Source organism: Trachurus japonicus, chromosome 9, assembly GCF_045865225.1.
Source record: "Trachurus japonicus isolate A0001 chromosome 9, Traja_1.0".
Taxonomy (NCBI): Eukaryota; Metazoa; Chordata; class Actinopteri; order Carangiformes; family Carangidae; genus Trachurus; species Trachurus japonicus.
Genome location: NC_140915.1, coordinates 25,290,764 through 25,308,868, shown reverse-complemented (window position 1 = coordinate 25,308,868; position 18,105 = coordinate 25,290,764). Strand labels below are relative to the sequence as shown.

Below are 18,105 nucleotides of genomic sequence, written 5' to 3'. Positions count from 1 at the left end.
AGGTCAAGGATTAACCTTAACATTTCTCACAGTGTATAGGTTACAATAGCTTTAATTCATAAATCTGATATATAATATTTATAAAAACTAAATTGAAACTATAAAGAATTTCCAGAATAACCTGCTTAAATTTTGATTTTAAAACCTAATATCTTACATTGTTTACATTATACCTCTAATTTGCATCTAAAACATCATAAATGCCACATAGCAGGGATGACCAACACTAAGATGAGCAGATCTAAATGCCTATCAAGCAGGTGGCTGGCTGGCTAACTAACATACTGCAGTTTAGTAAAAGCAGATACAATATGAACACTGGGTTGAGTTACCTGCAGGATTTAAAGGCATCTGAAAGGTTTGTTTTGCTCTGTACTGAGAACTGCCACATGATGGAACTGAACTGGAATTACACATCGAGGTAGCTGACTCAAAGCAGACACCTACAGAAGCACAAAGACAAAGACATATGACATATTTTGTACGAGAGGATTTATTAAGGCTTTAAATATATGAAACTCATGTGGGTAAATATTTTACACCGTCATACTGATGTCACTAAATACTTACTGCTATATTGTATTATTAAAGAGAGCTTGCCTGTTAGTAATGGTATGAGGTGATAAGTATTACAAAGATGTGTGCCAAGGACATTAAACAAAACAAACAGCTGTAAGACAGACATACATTATCATTATGTTCATATAATAGTCTTGATTCCTTACAGCAGGTGTGTTAACTGTGACAGAGCTGAGAATAATACAGGGGATGAATATGTATTTATATAAATAATGCATGTAATGGTGGTGTATACTTTGATTAAGTTGTATTTGAATGACTGAGAATGTATCTGAGCAGATATCGTAGAAGAAGACAGCTGAGGGCAAACTATTTCAGTGCACTGCATATCTTTACCTAAATGCAGCAGAAATACTGAGCAGAAAAAAAACTGCTAAAGTTGTATAGAATTTGGTTTCTTCACTGATTTCACTCCTCGCTGAGATGCAGAACTGAGGACATTTTGATACTGCATGTAAAAACCTTCCACTGCGTGTGTGTGGGTCGAGACATGCAAGGTCCAACATAAAGACAAGTACTGTGTGCTGGGGGAGGAGGGAATGACTAGAAGTAGGTGGAGCAGAGGTGTATGGCCTCTGTGAGAGGACAAAAGAGCCCGGCTCTCGGCGTCATCCTAAATGTCGGAGCCCATCTCAGCACACTGTTTGTCTGATATGTGTGTCGCTAGAGACTCAATGATGTCCAACAGCAGCAGCTGGCTGAGAGACCGCAGGTTGGGGAGCTTGGATACCTTTGGGAGGGGAGGAGAGCAAACAAAAGGGAAAAAAATGAGCAATAAATTAAGAAAAGACAACGATGAGTCAAACAGAGGAATAAGCAGCATTTGATCGCTCGTGCACCAAAAATGAGGATAAACTGAAAAAAGAAAGAAAAAAAAAAAAAAGCTTAACAGAAACATTAACACTCCAGCAAAGTGGGGTGAGAATTGAGTGCCTGGCTGTCTCTTTGAATAACAAACAATAATCAGAGTGACACTCTGACCCTCATCGGTATGTGATGAGGTGCTTGTTCAGCCGGCTGGGCTGTAAACAGTCTCCTCTCTACGTAGAGGATGGAGGGCGATCCACTAAGAGGCCAAAGGTGCCAGCCTCCCGCTAAGATGACGAGGCTACAGGGTTAGCTCAGCTGCAGTGAGTGGGCAGCAAACCCCAAGGGCTCCGGATACAAGCCCACCCACCTTAATGAATTGGTGGACAATAATGTGCAGGCAGTGCTTTTTCATGTCCAGAGCCTGAGTCTTATCCGCTGCCTCCAGAATCTGAAAAGGGGAGAAAAATAATTAGGGGAGAAGTGAGTGAAGAAATGATTCACACTGTACAAAAAACAGTCAGGGACATCATTGTCACAGTGGGTCACTGCCTCCCCCCACAGTGAAAACATAAATACCTGCAAGACATTCTCCACAGTAACGTTCATCTCCAGATTCTGCTTGCAATAAGCCTGCAGCCTGTTGTTGGAGAACCCGTAGTAATATGGTGCCGCAAAGAGATAGCTGTTTTTACCAGAGTCAAGGAAATTAAGAGTTTTCTCTCTACACAAAACTGCATTCAAATATTTTTCATTTCCTTTTGCTTGGAATGCATGATATTGTGTTTTGACCACTGAGCAGTAACTTTTACCTTTGCACAGATCTTCTATATGAATATGCTCATTATGAACAAGTCAATACAAATTTCCTGAGGTGATAATGATGGTATGAAATAAACGAGAGTGATACATTGCTCTCTGACTTGTATCTTGCGGGAGCAGAAACCACAGTGACTAACAGTTAAAGCAGCAGTGTATTAAGATGCAGTTCTGTAATGGCCACTAGATGGTGTGTGTTGACAACCTATAGTAACCCTAAACTTGACAGAGCCAACCCATTACCGAAATGTGTGTTTTCTGACTCAAATAATAGAAGCAGTGTCTGACTCATTCTTAGTTTCATTTCATTGCATTTGCAAAACTCTTTCTGAGATATTTATGAATTTTGAGTTAAGACTTTTAATCTCAAGAATGAAACCATTTGAATTTGAGAAGGATACAGTGAATCCTCTGGAGGCATGTTGACATCGCCGTAGTAGATATAACGCAGCATGGACTCAAAGGCCTGCTTACTTGGAACCATCTCGCCGATGGAGATATTAACCTGACCATCCTCGGGCATGAAGGAGCGGAACATCGCCTCAAAGTAACTGGGGAACAAAAGTGCAAAAATTACATTATGTCCAGCCTCTAAACACAGTTAGTTGTACAGTTTAGATGTTGCCATTTCTGACTGCTCTATGTGCACAAAGCAGATCGTAAAACCTGAGCTGTTGCTACCTGGATCGGGCTGCCAGTATGGCTTTATGTGCAGGTCGGGGATGTCCGTCTAACAGTAGGATAATGTCGCAGAACTCCAGGCCGCCTCCCTCAAGGTACGCCTTCATGTCCTGCACCAGGGAAGTCCCAATGTCCACAGGCTGGTCTGAGTACAACCTGAGTGGAGGCTGCTGCTTCCGCCGCACAATCTCCACTATCAGAGGAGTGGACAGATGCTCAAACTCCTTCGTCATGATCACCTGGTTGAAGTGTGATTCCTTCACCACGAAATTAAGGCAATGTTCCTGGAGACACACACACAAAAAGACACCCTGACCTTCAAACACTGGTGGGCAGTAAGATTTAAGATGTGCAGCTCGTGTAAACTCAGTGATCCGTTTGTACCTTGAGCTGGTCCAGCTGCAGCTTGTTGGCGTTTTCACAAACACTGAGAACGTTCTGCAGGTCGACCGACGCCTCGATGTACTGCACGCACAGCTGCTCCAGGCGGGAAAGCTTAAAACTAAGAGCAAGTTTGTAAACATCCATGATCAGGAGAACATCCTGGACATGACCTATGTGGACAGGTAGAGACAAGAGCAAACAGTCAAGACATTGGTTTCCTCTTTTTAACTGCTCCATCCAAATATGAGGAGAGCTGTGTACCTCTGCGTGGATACTGGATCTTGTCTGTGTAGAGGAACTGCATTAAGACTTCAAAAGGCTGGGCCTCCGCTTCCCTGATGGCCACCTCTAGCATCGGCTGTGAGCCCGATGGCCTGTTGCCTGCTGGGATATCCCTCGGGCCTCCAGCTGCCCCTTCATCACTCTCCTCGCTGCATTCCTGTTTAGTCTTCTGCACACAGAGACAGCAAACTATGAAACTCTCTCTGTTTGACATCCCAGCTCTCTGCTCCAGTGTCCTCTTACTGTTACCACTGTTCATATTAAAGTTTATCTGTGTATGCTGTTGAAGTAGTAGGCATGTTAACTCCGTATCCCACCTGCCCTAAGCATGGTGACTCTCATACACTGTTTTATTCAAGCCATTTTGAACAAAATCATCCTGGAATTTGAATAAACTACAGATGCCTCCTGTCTCACATATACATAACACATAATACATTCTGACAACATCCAGTCTCCCTTTGTCTCAGAGGAAACGGGGTGTAGCTGCTGTGTGGCTCTCACCTGTCGCTGCCTATCCCGAGCCTGCAGGATTTTCTTCCGCAGCCACTGACATCTTGCAGTCACTATGGCGATGTGTCCCAACACTCTCTCCTCCCTCTGTAAATAAAACAAAGAAGGAATCAGACACACTGTGTTGCGGTTGTATGTCTATGCCAACCAGCCAAGTTTCAGGAAATGTCGTCAAAACCTCCTTTTCCAGTGTTGAATAATGACCAGAAGTACTTTTGCAGGACATTATGAAAATGACCTTGGACCATCTGGATACAAACTGTCATCACTTCATAGTTGTTTTTCTATTTAACATATGTGTCAAAATGTATCAAAATGAGTGTAGGACTTTGTGAGTTAGGACAAAATAGTGTTTTATAACTCCCGAGTGAATATCTGTGCCAAATCTGAAGAAATTCTCTCAAGGCAGCCTTAAGACGTCACCTTCAAGATGCCAAGAAATGTTTTGTGAGGTCACAGTGACTTTGACCTTTGACCTCTGAAATCAGTTCAAGTCCAAGGAAACATTTGTACTGAATTCAAAGGGATTCACTTAAGGAGATACTGTATTCACAAGAATGACACCAATATACATATGAATGGACAACAAGTGGCTCCAATCATGTTAGGATAACATAAAATAAATGTTTCTAGTTTCCTCAGCTGCATAGACCACCTCACCTCTCCCAGAATAAACTCCACATCACAGAACTGGCGGTTCTCCCACAGTTTTCCATAGTCTTCATGGAGAGTACACTTTGGATAGCATGAAAACTGAAAGCAGGAGAAAGTAATTGTTTTAAGTAATCAAGTAACTACTATATGTATTCTCCAAGCAAGCTAGAGTAGATTAAGCCAACAATGTTTTCTTTGAGCAGGGAAATCGTTGATCATGATGATGAAATTATGCCAAATGTGTAAAACCAAAAGTTTAGACATTAACCTGGAATCTGTACATCTCCCCGCTACGGACATTGTTGTCAACCGTCCCTCCAAAGATGTACATAGCATCCTGAATCACAGCAGCAGCATGGAAAAGTCTCCCAGTGGGCATCTGAAGAGACCAACAGAGGCAAAGTGAGCTAATTCAGCATTTACTATACAGTGTTATGAGAGTCTTTATCAGCACTTCTTTTAAAATCTATAATTTGATATTAATTAATGCATATTGAGGCTGGCACTAAAGAATAACCCAACAGTGTTGTGAACTATATCTCAGCCAGATGCACACAACCACCAGGCTTTCTAGAGACACCTTTAACAATAAAATAGTGAATTATGTTGAATTAATGGCAGCGGAGCTTAAAATGAGGAGATAGATATTTAATACAAATTAATAAAAAGTTTTACATGCATATTTTATTTAGTAAGTTCTGACCTCACTGTCCAGGCTGGGATGGATCACTTCCCAGCTCTGAGAGTCAACATCGTAGCAGTGCAGCTCGTTTGGCAGAGTGTTGTCAGCAGCACCGCCAAATACATACAGGTGGCGGTCAAAAGCGACCATAGTGTGGCCGTAGCGTCTCTGCGGGGGCGGAGGGGAGCCCCGCAGTAAATGTTCAGTCGGGATACGTGTCCACCTGAGAGTAACAGGAATGATTAGTGCCATGAAACACTAGAGCAACTACAGGGGCGAGTGTCGCTTGTTTGCAAGGAAAAGGCTCTGCTCACATGTGGCCCTTGAACTCGAACTGGAAGAGGTTGTTGGTGATCTTGGCTCCACTCTGACCAGAAAACACAAACATCTTATCTCTGCACACGGCTACGGGGAAGTTACAGCAAGACGGAGGAATCTCACCACTCTGATCGATCTGGTGGACAAAAAAGGCAGAGACATAGATGTTAACACACACGGCACGTCTGAGTGTCTTTCTCTTAATAAGATTCTCATTAACTATGGTCACACTAGCCTCTTCCCAACATGCGTGTTCTCGATCCTGCAGGCTGATGGTCCACATGTCGTTCAGCCTGCACGTGGAGAAAATCTTTTTTAATATTATGCGCAATAAAACAAAGTGATTGTTTTAATATTTTGTGGCATCAACAAACTAAATATAAATACCTGGCGTTTCCATCATAACCAGCAAATATCCACAGTTTGTCACTGTACACGGTGGCTCCATGTGCAGACCGAGCCACTGGTAAGCTAAAACAGAGACAGAGAACCATTTATTTCTACCAAAATTTATTTCAGTTCCTCTCTGGATGTGAAACACTGATGATTGGAATACAAGATAAAAATCTTGAAACATATATATTACCTCCCCTCCACTTTCCACTCGGTCCACTGCCCTGTGGCAAACTTGTACTCAAACAGGTCATTCTTGTTTTTCAGATTTGAGTTTGAGTAAATGTCTCCAGTGTAGCCCCCTGGAATATAACCGTGCACCACAATACAGCATTAATATCACGTGAGTTCGAAAAGTGTGAAATTGATTTGGAAGATGATATGTATAAAAATGTTTTACCAAAAACAAACATGCTGCTGCCATAAACTACAGCCGAGTGGTGATATCTGGGGGCAGGTGGAGTCCCTGTGGTGAAAGCTCTGCAAAACGCATCACAAAAAGGAATTAGGTCATGTCCTACAATTTATATGTATATTATGAATACTGGATTACAGTGGCTGAGGTCCTACCGACACCATGAGCAGTCCTTCACATCAAAGCGGAGCAAGTCGTTCAACATGTTCTTCCTATTGGGTGACAGAATTTAACCGTTTATAGCAGACAAGTGGAAAATGCATGTTATTGACAAGGAGGAATTGTATCTCCTCTGCTTTTTAATGTATGTATGTATGACCTCTCAAGACAGTTAAATGAATGTAAAACAGGTTGTACTGTAGGAACTCAAGTGGTCAACCATCTTATGTATGCAGACGACTTGGTTGTACTCTCTCTGTGTGTATACTGCTGGGTTACAACAATTGTTGAGGATCTGCACACAATATGGCAAATAATATGACATTAACTATAATAACAGATAGAAGATAATGGTTGTAAGATCTAGGGAGGACAGAAAATCAATTTTTCCTGGCCCCTTATACATGTTGAGGGAATTCAAATATCTTGGGCATCTCAATATACACTCAGGCCAAAGTGCTGCTGAGAAAATTCTCTGTGTGCTCTGCAGATGTAAATGTGCTCTGTTCAAAGCCTGTGTCACCCCTCTGTATACAGCTCACCTCTGGTCCTCCTATAGCGTGAAAAGCATGCAGAGGCTTTGAGTGGCATATAATGATGGAGCCATGAAGCTGCTGTCCTAGCCTTCCTAGGTGGCATGGTGCCAGCTAGCTGTTTGTGTGTCCTAATGTACCAACATGTCAGGCACTTTTATGAAAGCTAATGTTTAATTTTATGTGTGGACTGGAAGTGTCTGAAAATACCATTGTAAATAGGCCCCATAATGGGCTACCGGTTCACATCCAGGCTTCAAAATGCACTGGCATGTTAGCTTGACCCTTTCTTAATACGTAAATGCTGTCTCATACATGCTTTATGTACATGTATGATTTGTGTGTATATCTATATGAAATGTATTATTAATGACAATGGTAACTTATGGTTAAGTACTGTACAATGTACTTCCTCCCATTATTTGTCTGTCTTTTGATTTCTTAATTGTTATTATGGACTACCAGTATGTGTCTGAAATAAATATTGTGCGCTACTAGTACTCACCCATTGTCTCCCCCAAACACGTAGATGGCGTCCCTGTAGGCCACAACAGTGTGCTTGCTGCGCCTGTAGAGGACCACATTGAGTGCAATAAGAATATGATGATGATGATACATGGTGTATAGATAAGACAGTAAACAAACAGCCAAGTTGAGTGAAGCTGTGTCACTACTCATCTGTCAACATTGCGGTACCTTGCGCCCACAAACTCGTCACACGGGGGGAGTCTCCTCCAGCGATGGACGGTCTCAAATGGGCCGAAGTTGAGCGTCAGATATTCCACGCTGTCGGAGCAACTGTGGTCGAAATCAACACTCGGTGCCACTTTGGTTGACTTACAGGACATTGTTGCTAACTCATGGAGCTGAATCACTGCTCAGGCAGGGCCACTCATCTGCGGGGGGCGACGTCCACTGCTAACGCCATCGTCAGTGTCAGTCCTCCGGCGTGAGCGCTTGTGTTTCTGCCCCCTTTAATCAATCGAGGTGGGGCATCTGTGTTGTCTGTTTGTGCTCGACTTACAGTCCGAGTTTCACGTTAAAAGGACCGAGGTCTCTTAAGCTAACGACTAGCTTCCTGTGATGCTAAACATGAACATGGCTAGCTAGCGGGCTAACTAGCTTCGTGCTACCGCTGAGCTGCAAAGACAACTACTACTACAGCTAAAGTCTCCAACGGTGAACTGAAATATCTCCGAAAACAACTCAATACCCAGGCACCACCACGTACACTAATAGAATAAGAGCACAGTGAGGCATGAACCTCCGAAACTACACCAGCAAAACAACAGTGCTGATTGACATTAGACACGGTTGTCCAACCACGCCCCCGTGAGCCTGGTGAGTACTTCACTTCCTCTCTGAAAACCATAGACTGTATTTTTTTTTTTTTTTTTTTTTTTGTTGTTCTCAAACTCCATAAACTCTTTTTTTTTTTTTTTTTTTTTTAAATCTTTATTTCAAGTTGTAACAACAACAACATTTCAGCTTTTCCAGCTCACATTCGCTACAACATCAACAATAAATTTACAATTATGACAGCATAACAATTTAGGTTAAGTGAAATAGATTAAAATAAAATCAAAAAATAAAAGACAGTTAAATTAACAATAAAGGAAAACAATGACAGACCTCGTATCCCATGCAAACCACAATTATGGCCACTGTGACAAGATCATTCACCAAACATCTCTGAATGTATGGTCGTTATTGCTATACATTTCCGGTTTGTAACTAAATTAAGAGACTTAAAATAATAATCAACTTCAATTAAAAACAACTTAAATGAAGGTGAAGAATTTTGAAATTTACATTTATGAATATGGAACTTCCCCAATAAAATATAAAGGTTTACTATAGTACATAGTTTTTTTTCTTTGAAATCAAAATAAGTGATAACGTTCTTCCCCTCAATGTTAATTTTATGTTTTGTTTTACACAATATATAATTCTCAAGTTCTTTCCAAAATGTACTACTATATGAACAACCATAAAACAAATGGGTTACATTTTCAAGTTCAATCTTACAAAAGGTACATTTGTTATCGATGTCAAGGAATCTTGAAATATACATTTTAGATGGGTATATGTTATGCAGTATTTTTAAATGTAATTCTCTAATTTTATTTGTGACACAAAATTTAAAAGGAACAAGCCATGCCTTGTGCCAATTAATATCCATAAAAATAGCATTCCAAAAGAATTTCCCTCTAGGTGTTATTTTCTTAGCATTATAGAAACATTCTCTGATATGTTTATTAGTACATTTTTTACTCAGGATGTCAATACCGTTTATGTAAAGAATGTTAGAAGTTGTGTGTTGTACATTTTGTTCTTCATAGCTTTTCATTAATTCTATCATTCCGCTGGGAATAGAGTTAATTACTGAGCTAAATTCTTTAAATTTTACAGGGAAAGTTTTCTGTGCAAGAAAGTCTTCATAGCTAAGAAGTTGGCCATTAGGGCTAAATAAGTCTTTTAAATAAATAATATTTTTATCTATCCAATTTTGTAAATATAATGATTTGTTCCTTTTAATAATACACTCGTTGTTCCAAATGATAGATTTATGTGGTGAAAAGTTATGTGAATAACATAGCTTCCAGGCTAACAGAGCTTGTTGATAAAATTTCGACATCTTAATTGGTAATTTAGAAATACTGTAGTTACAAGACAGTAAGAACTTGAGACCTCCAACCTTCTTGAATATATTGTGTGGAATAAAATTCCATAATGAATCTGGAGCTTTTAAACATTCCTTTAACCATTTAACTTTAAATGTATAATTTAAATCCATAAAATCTAGTAGGTCAAAACCACCTTTGGCTTTAGGACCAGAAAGCAAAGTTTTTTTCAAATGATGGTGCTTATTCTTCCATACAAATTTAACAAACATATCATTCATTTCTTTACATGTAGAATCACAGACATTAAGGGAGAGTGCTGGATACACTAATCTAGAAACACCTTCAGCTTTTGTCAAAAGGACTCTACCTAAGATTGATAAATCTCTTTGAAGCCATAAGTTCAATATAGTTTTAGATTTTTTCATTTTGGGGGAGAAGTTAAGTTGTTGGCGTTCTGTAACATTCTTACAAACAAAAACACCGAGATATCTAATACAATTTTTAACAGGTATATTATATATGGTTTTAACATTTGTTTCAAACAGACATAAAATTTCGCATTTTGATTTATTTAATTTTAGTCCAGAAGCAGCTGAGAATTCGTCTATTAATGATACAGCATTTTCAATCTGGTGTTTGTCCTTTAAGAATAATGCTGTATCATCAGCTAGTTGGGTCAGTTTAATTTCCTTACCAAAAATAGTCAAACCTTCAATTATTGGGTTATTTAAAATATGTAATGAGAGCAATTCGACCACAATCAAAAATAAAAAAGGCGATATCGGACAGCCTTGACGGACGGATCTCAGGACTGGAAATCTTTTGGTAGTGTTTGGGTATAGTATGACACAACTGTCAATATTTTTATAAAACATTTCGATAGTTGAAATAAAATTTGGACCAAAACCAAAAGTTTGGAGCGCTTTAAATAAAAAATGATGTTCCACCGTATCAAAAGCTTTATAAAAATCAAGAAAAACTATAAGGGAGTCATTATCAATGTTGTCAGAGTAATCTAATAAATCAAGAACAAGCCTTATGTTGGAACTAATATGACGGTTGGAAAACCATAGACTGTAAAAAGAATGGACGTAGCACCCGTGACGTCACCCATTGGTTTGGGGGAGTCTGTTTTGTGCCGCTACTACGGGGGTTTGAGCTGCGCCATGTTGGATTCTACTTGCCATATTTGGAGCGGTGCAGCCGTTGGCCGGCCGAGGGCCCGCCCACTGGCCTCGTAGCAGCGGTCTCCGGACCTGTCACTCAACGGTTCTGCGCCCTAATTGGCCAGAACTTTAAACCTAATAATAGTAAAACGGTAGAGTTTAAAAAAAATTCACCCCCCTCAGAGTGTGTGCGGGGGTAGAAACTATCGGTTGAGACCAAAAAATTAAAATGTACCAGGCTGTAAATATGTTTTTTTAAGCTGTAAAATCGGCTATTTTAACATGGGGCTCGATTGGAGTTGCTCCCTTCTGGAGCCAGCCCCCAGCGACAGCCGAGGGGATTGCAGTTTTTTGAACACGGAAGTGAGCTTCACTTCTCAGACCAACAACTGCCCCCTTGCTGAAAACTCAGCATCAGGGCTGGACCGCAGTTAAATGTGTCACACCCTATCCGGCAGCTGGTTTAACTTCTTTATCTATTTGCCTCGCTCATATTTTCTAAACATATTGTATTTTAATACAGCTGAATTCCTACTTAAGCTAGACTTCTTAATAGGACTAGTTGTTATAGATCCCAAAGTAAATTAATCAGCACAGCAGTTGAGGTCCTCTTGGGTGGGGTGGACTTAGGCACTGATCGTGCGGTGCCACCAGCTCGACACATCATCAGTTGTGTGCCCCAGCTTCATCAGGTGTTTCGGCCACTTAACACAATACACCCTCTGCTGGGGTTGGCCCACCACAGGCTGATCAGACCTGGGTGAGTGTCAAGCGGTGGCACCGCACGGTCACTTGGCAGCCCATGTTGCGTCCCTGCATTTCAGCCACAGCCAGTGACTGCTCCGCTCTGCTGCAGTGGCAAGTTCTTTGATTGCCTTCCGTTGGGCCTGCCCTCTGATCCCCACCTCCTTCAGGAGCCTTGTGGTGGACCTTGCTACAAAGCCTCTGCAGCCGACCTCCACTGGCCACACCTTCACGTTCCAGCCCCGCCCCTCTGCTTCAGCTGCTAAATTGGCATACCGCAGCCTCTTCCGTTCAAATGCCTCATCGATTGGCATCCTCCCACGGGACAGTCAGCTCAACGATGAAAACATGCCGGCAGGATTTGGACCAGAGGACCAGGTCTGGTCGCAGATTGGTTGCTGCAATTTCGGGTGGAAAGGTGAGCCTCTGGTTGAGGTCCACCCGCATTTCCCAATCCCGGGCTGCGCTCAATGGGCCAGATTCCGGGGGAGATGACTTGGTCCGCCGTTTCTCCCCTTCCCGGACAAACATTTTCTGTGGGACGGTAGACTGGGCGTTTAGAGGCATGGCATTGGTGGATACCCTCTTGTTCTCAAGTTCGGCAGCCAAACACTTTAAGACCTGGTTGTGGCGCCAGGTGTATCTTCCTTGGGTCAGGCTGGCTTTGCAACCAACCAAGATGTGTTTGAGGGTTGCTGAGGCTGCACATTGGTGACAGGCTGGGTCCTCTCCATACCAAAGATGAAGGTTGGTTGGAGAAGGCAGGACATCATATGTGGCTCTTATGATGAAACTCAACCTGTTAGACTCCATGCTCCACAACTCGTTCCAGGTGATTTTCCTCCTCTCCACACCCTCCCACTTCATCCAGCGGCCTTGCTGAGCTTGGGAGACTGCTTTGGCACACCTAGCTGCTTCCTCCTGGTGGCGCACCTCCTCCACTACCATGTGCCGCCGTTCGGTTGGAGTAGCCTTTTGCCATGTGGGTGTTGTTGCTTCCAAACCAAGGCCCCCTCTGCCATGTTGGACGTGCCCCACTATATCCCGGTGTCTGAGGGCGGTCTTTGCAACTGCGACTGCTGCAGATGGCTTCCATTTCCTCCCCGTTGCTAGGGTTGGAGCAGCACCTCTGACGAATGGATCTCGGGATTCTGTGAGGGTCATCTCCAGCCTTGTTTTGGCACATTTGTACTCCTCCACCATGCTTGAGATTGGTAGGGAGAGGGCTCCGTTGCCATACAGGCCAATGCTACTAAGGCATTTTGGCAGTCCAAGCCACTTCCTCACCTGTGCATTCACCAGTCTCTCTAGTCGATTGGCGTGGGATAAGGTGACCTCATAGACAGAGATTGGCCACATAAGACGGGGCAGCAGTCCAAACTGAAAGCACCACAGCTTTAATTTCCCCGGGAGAGCAGTGTTGTTAATCTGCTTGAGGCCCGTGATGGTATCCTGCCTGAGTTGTTCCACCTGCTTCGAGTCTTTAAGTTCTGCACTATACCAGCGGCCAAGGCTTTTGATTGGCTTCTCCAGAACTGTTGGTATTGGCTCGCCGTTGACGTGGAACCTCTCATTTGCAAGCTGGCCTTTGACCATGGAGATACTGCGCGATTTGCTGGGTTTTATCTCCATTCGTGCCCATTTGATGTTTCCTTGGAGTTTATCCAGCAGTCGCTTGGTGCATGCGCTTGTTGTTGTAATTGTCGTCATGTCGTCCATGTACGCCCTGATTGGAGGAAGGCGCAGCCCGCTCTTCAAACGCTCCCCTCCAACCACCCATCGCGATGCGCGAATGATGAGCTCCATTGCCATGGTAAACGCCAGTGGGGAGATGGTGCAGCCCGCCATTATGCCTGTCTCCAGGTGCTGCCAGGCTGTTGTACTAGCCTGTGCTGTGACACAGAACTGGAGGTCCTGGAAGTAGGCTTTGACCAGCCTGGTGATGTCCTCTGGGACTTGGAAGAAGTTGAACGCGGTCCACAAAAACTCATGAGGCACCGACCCGAAGGCATTGGCAAGATCTAAAAAAACCACATGCAGGTCTTTCTTCTCCTTCTTGGCCGTCTGTACTTGGTGCCAGATGACATTTGCGTGTTCCAGACATCCTGAGAAACCACTTATCCCTGCCTTCTGCACTGAGGTGTCAACAAAGTTGTTCTTCTGCAGGAATGCTGAGAGCCTCTGGGCCACAACACTGAAGAAAATCTTTCCTTCCACATTCAGAAGACTGATCTGGCGGAATTGGTCGATGGTTGAGGAGCTCTTCTCTTTAGGAATCAGGATCCCTCCTGCCCTTCGCCATGCCTTTGGTATGCTTCCTTTCTCCCATGCCACTTTCATCAGCTTCCAGAGGTACTTCAAGACACCCGGCGTGTTCTTATAGAGCCTATATGGAATGCCGTTGGGCCCAGGGGCTGAGGCTGTTCTTGCCCGCTTCACTGTGCTCTCAACTTCACTCCATGTAGGGGGCCTTGTTTCCATCTGGTGCTCAGGTGGCTGGATTGGTGGCATGTCATCCGGAATGCTGACTGGCACATGCCTCTCTTTGTCCGAGTAGGTCTTCCTCAGGTGCTCCTCTAGTTCCCTTATGGGTGCTTTGAGGGTCCCAGTTTTCTCCTTGACAAAGAGGTCTTTAGCGAACTTGTAGGGATCTCTGTAGAAGGCAGTCCTCGTTCGTTCCTTCTTCTTATATTGCTTTCTCAAGCATTCTGCACGGCGCAGTGTTGCCAGGCGCTGCTTGATGTCACCCTGCAGTGCTTCAAGTCCTTTTCTTTCCCCTTCTGTTGCCTTCTTCCACTGTTTCCTCAGGCACCTTCTTTCCTTCACCAGTCTCTCGATCTCCTGCTGCCTCCTGGACTTCAGATGGGCTGATGACTCCTTCTGTGTCCTCTGGTTCTGCCTTTTCACCCCAAACCTCTCTGCTCCATAGCTGTAGATCACATCTCCGATCCTGTCCAGCTTTCTTCCCACGCACCCCTTCAGACCTTCTAATGCCTGCCACACACATAAAGATAATCGGGCTGATTTTGCCCCGATTTTCCCCCTTCTGACCACGGACAGACACCGCCCGATTATCTTAAGGTCTTAAGATTATCTTATAAGATTCTCTTGTAGTGTGTGGTGTGTTAAGAGTCAAAATTCCCCCGACAATCGGCTCGGAAAACGTTCGGCGCCGATAATCGTAAGTATTAAACATGTTCAATATTTATGATTATCGGGGCCGACTTCGGTGGCCGTTTCAATCAAAAGTCATCTTGTGTGTGGAGAGCCGGTGTTGTGCGGAGAAGTGCCTGCTCACCGAGCTCTGCATGCTGCTGCTCGCGGCAACAAGCCACTTCTCCGCACAACACCGGCAACCCCACAGAGAGCCACGGTGCAGCCCTGGCATTACATGAGGTTCACACAGACATTCACGCACACGGGAGGTTTCCTGATAGTCGATAGCAAAGACAGTAGCGCTCGTAGCCGGCAACAGCCAGCAATACAGCAGCCATGTTTAAACGATCATGTGACCGCCGCTCACAGCCCGTCATGTGACAGCACGGCTCCCTATTGGACAGCCGCTTGACTGCTCGGTGTCCGGAGCCACAGACACACAGACACACACAGATGGGATCGTTGTAAAGGCTGAAGTGTCCCGCTTTCATTAAAAAAAAAATTACGTCGCTCTCATTGTCCATTCCGGAAATAGACCCGAAAGAGTAGCTACAACGACACCCCTGGTATCGCTGCTGATGCCGGATTGTTTTCTGACCAGAGGGTCAAGATTCTGAAAAATCTTAATGTGTGTGGTGTGTTGTGTTTGGAATATCGCAGGACACCACACACAATACGATCAAAACTGTTCAATCACAGATTTTTTATCTTCATGTGTGGGGTCTCTCACAGATAATAAATCGGTTGAGATTTATAAAATCTTTATGTGTGTGGCAGGCTTAAGAGATGGACAAGGTCTGTGTCTGTGGATTCCCACTCCTGTTTCTGGCAGGATTTAGGCCACAATATCTGAGGCTTACGTCCATCCATCTTCCTCTCTACTGCAGTCTGTGGCTGAGTGGGCTCTGGACCGAGGTCCGTTGGTGGATCGGTGCTTGGTTGGGCTTCGTCTGGGGTTCTGATACCCTGTGAACTGTGGTGAGTATCCTGCCACTGGGCTTCACTCGACTTATTTGCCCTACCTCTAAGGAAGTAGTGGTCAATGCGAGGCCCCTCGCTTCGCTCTCTCAAGCACTTTTTCCTACCCTGATGGATCTTTAGCCCCTTTTCTGATGTTATCTTTTTCCAGCCACAGATGCAGCTTTGTAACTTATGTCCTGCCAGTGCTGTTGCTCCTTCAACTTCCATGCTGATCATTTCATTCGTTGTCGTTTCCATTGCAAGGTCCGTAGCCGTGTGGTCCGCCGATGAGTCTTCTTCCACCCCTGCTCTCGCAGACTCAAGGGGTATTTTTCCTTTAGAACTTTTCGTAGCAAATAGTTGGGTGGATCCAAATCACTGTAAGGTGAAAGGCTCCTGCCAGCATGGGTAGCTAGCCCATGCCAGCCCCGTTGGGGTCTATTTCCCTCCTGTCAGCAGTCTCTCCAGGCTGTCACCAGGTCTTTCCCAGGTTGTCATCTGCCCTTTCGCAGCGGTCACTGGTTTTGACACCAGACATCAGACTTCTTAATAGGACTAGTTGTTATAGATCCCAAAGTAAATTAATCAGCACAGCAGTTGAGGTCCTCTTGGGTGGGGTGGACTTAGGCACTGATCGTGCGGTGCCACCAGCTCGACACATCATCAGTTGTGTGCCGAATTGTGTGCTGAATTCCTACTTAAGCTACATTTTATTTAGATATTTTTTAGTTTCTGAAATGGAGACAGAAACGTGACTCCTCAATGCAACACGCTAATCATCAAGATGTCCCCAAAATACTGATTTTCTGCTAAAATCACGGCAAATATAAGGTAAAGCTATGTTTTGAAATGTGCCCTTTTTCTAATTTTCTAATAGGCTAGTCCATTAGACAAATCTGACTTATTTGAAATAATAATCGTTCAGTCAGCAGATGTACTGTAAATTTTAATGAGCTGTTAATGCATGACTCATGGTGCATCCAGCTCATTCAGAGGCTTAATCCGAGTGAAACCTTTCCTTGGATTATTCATGTTTTATTTTTACAGCACTACATTGCAGCAAGTGTGTTTATGATTCTCAAATGTGGAAAGAAAAAAAATACTTATGTGTTTCCTTTACACTTTGGTACTTGAATACCAAACAAATTTTAACAAGACAGTCCTTTTCAATCCAAGCACTTTGTAATTTTAATTTTGATAAGTGCTATAGAAATAAAAGTTATTATTTTATGTTGTTCATTCCCAGAGGGCACTGCCAACACTTCAAGAACTGGTTGTTTATCATCGAGCATACTTTCAAAATTAGATTTTTTCTTATTCTAAAATGTTGGGATGTCCTATACCTTAATACGTGATAAATCAAGCACAATCTTGTCATGTGTAAATGATTAAATCACAGACAGATATAAAGGGAGCTGTCAATCTTTATGAATCATACATTTAATACATACAGTATTACATGTCATTTTCACTTTATTTTGAGGATAAAAAGATTATCACATATTGCTGAGGGTGATGGGAAATGTATGGAGAACAAAATCAGTAAATGGGAGATAAATCGTTCATGAGCTGAATCTCTGCATAAATACAAAAGACAACAAATAAAATATTAAATGCATAGAAAACTCAAAAAATATATAGGTAAATGTACACAAATTAAGAAATAAACCAGTGATACAGTGCATTATCAGGAAACCATCCATTTATTTCCTTTATTTCTTCAGGCTTTGATTACGATGCAGTGCAAACACACTCATTGCCATATTGCCTCTCTAGCTATGATTTACCCTACTTGGCTGACAATGAATTTACACACAACAAAGTCCCACTACATCATCATTGTTCCTACCAAGACACCTGGCAAGAGCAAATGCTGTTAGGATTAACATTGTGATATCAGGAGAAAGAACAGAATTGGCTACAACTAAAAGTCATAGAGAATAGAGGAAAACGTAATGACTTAACGAATATTTCATATTATATAAAAACTGATAAGGAAATTAAATGAATAATGAAATTATGTTTGTTCTCGATTGCATATTGCTGCATTTTGTATTTAATTTATTGGTAACATGATAATGTCAAGAAATAGCCTAGAAATAACGGTCAATTCATAGTAATGTCATGTTTTTCATAAAGGCAAAAGATTACAAACGCTTTTCACGCTTTGAATTTTTAAGTCCTCGCAATTGACCGTTATTTCTGGGCTATTTCTATGTAATCAATCGTTATT

The 18,105-nt window shown here is 42.8% G+C and overlaps 1 protein-coding gene across 2 annotated transcripts; it reads right to left on the bottom strand.

The window, feature by feature from the left end:
- Window positions 1-475: 475 nt before the first annotated feature.
- lztr1 (leucine zipper like post translational regulator 1) lies at window positions 476-8,559 on the bottom strand. 2 transcript variants are annotated; one of them, XM_085786907.1, is made up of 18 exons: window positions 7,916-8,559; window positions 7,725-7,787; window positions 6,683-6,739; window positions 6,513-6,592; window positions 6,306-6,414; window positions 6,107-6,190; window positions 5,716-6,012; window positions 5,423-5,624; window positions 4,988-5,098; window positions 4,726-4,818; window positions 4,057-4,152; window positions 3,532-3,721; window positions 3,271-3,440; window positions 2,887-3,170; window positions 2,607-2,756; window positions 1,966-2,071; window positions 1,757-1,837; window positions 476-1,309 (listed from the first exon to the last, which is right to left on the bottom strand). In XM_085786907.1, exons 1-18 carry the CDS (start codon window positions 8,065-8,067, stop codon window positions 1,193-1,195), a joined length of 2,442 nt encoding a protein of 813 aa, XP_085643033.1. In that variant the 5' UTR covers window positions 8,068-8,559; the 3' UTR covers window positions 476-1,192. The 2 variants fall into 2 exon arrangements, with proteins under 2 accessions (XP_085643033.1, XP_085643034.1); XM_085786908.1 differs by having other exon boundaries at window positions 3,532-3,718.
- Window positions 8,560-18,105: the final 9,546 nt, after the last annotated feature.

What these genes read in the sequence shown, in the direction of transcription:
- lztr1 (XM_085786907.1), bottom strand. Translation starts at nt 8,067, where the DNA reads ATGTCCTGTAAGTCAACCAAAGTGGCACCGAGTGTTGATTTCGACCAC. An exon ending in GAGTGGAAAGTGGAGGGGAG is followed by an intron (nt 6,191 to 6,305) that starts GTAATATATATG and finishes TCTCTGTTTTAG; the next exon opens with CTTACCAGTGGCTCGGTCTG. An exon ending in GGTTATGATGGAAACGCCAG is followed by an intron (nt 6,013 to 6,106) that starts GTATTTATATTT and finishes CTCCACGTGCAG; the next exon opens with GCTGAACGACATGTGGACCA.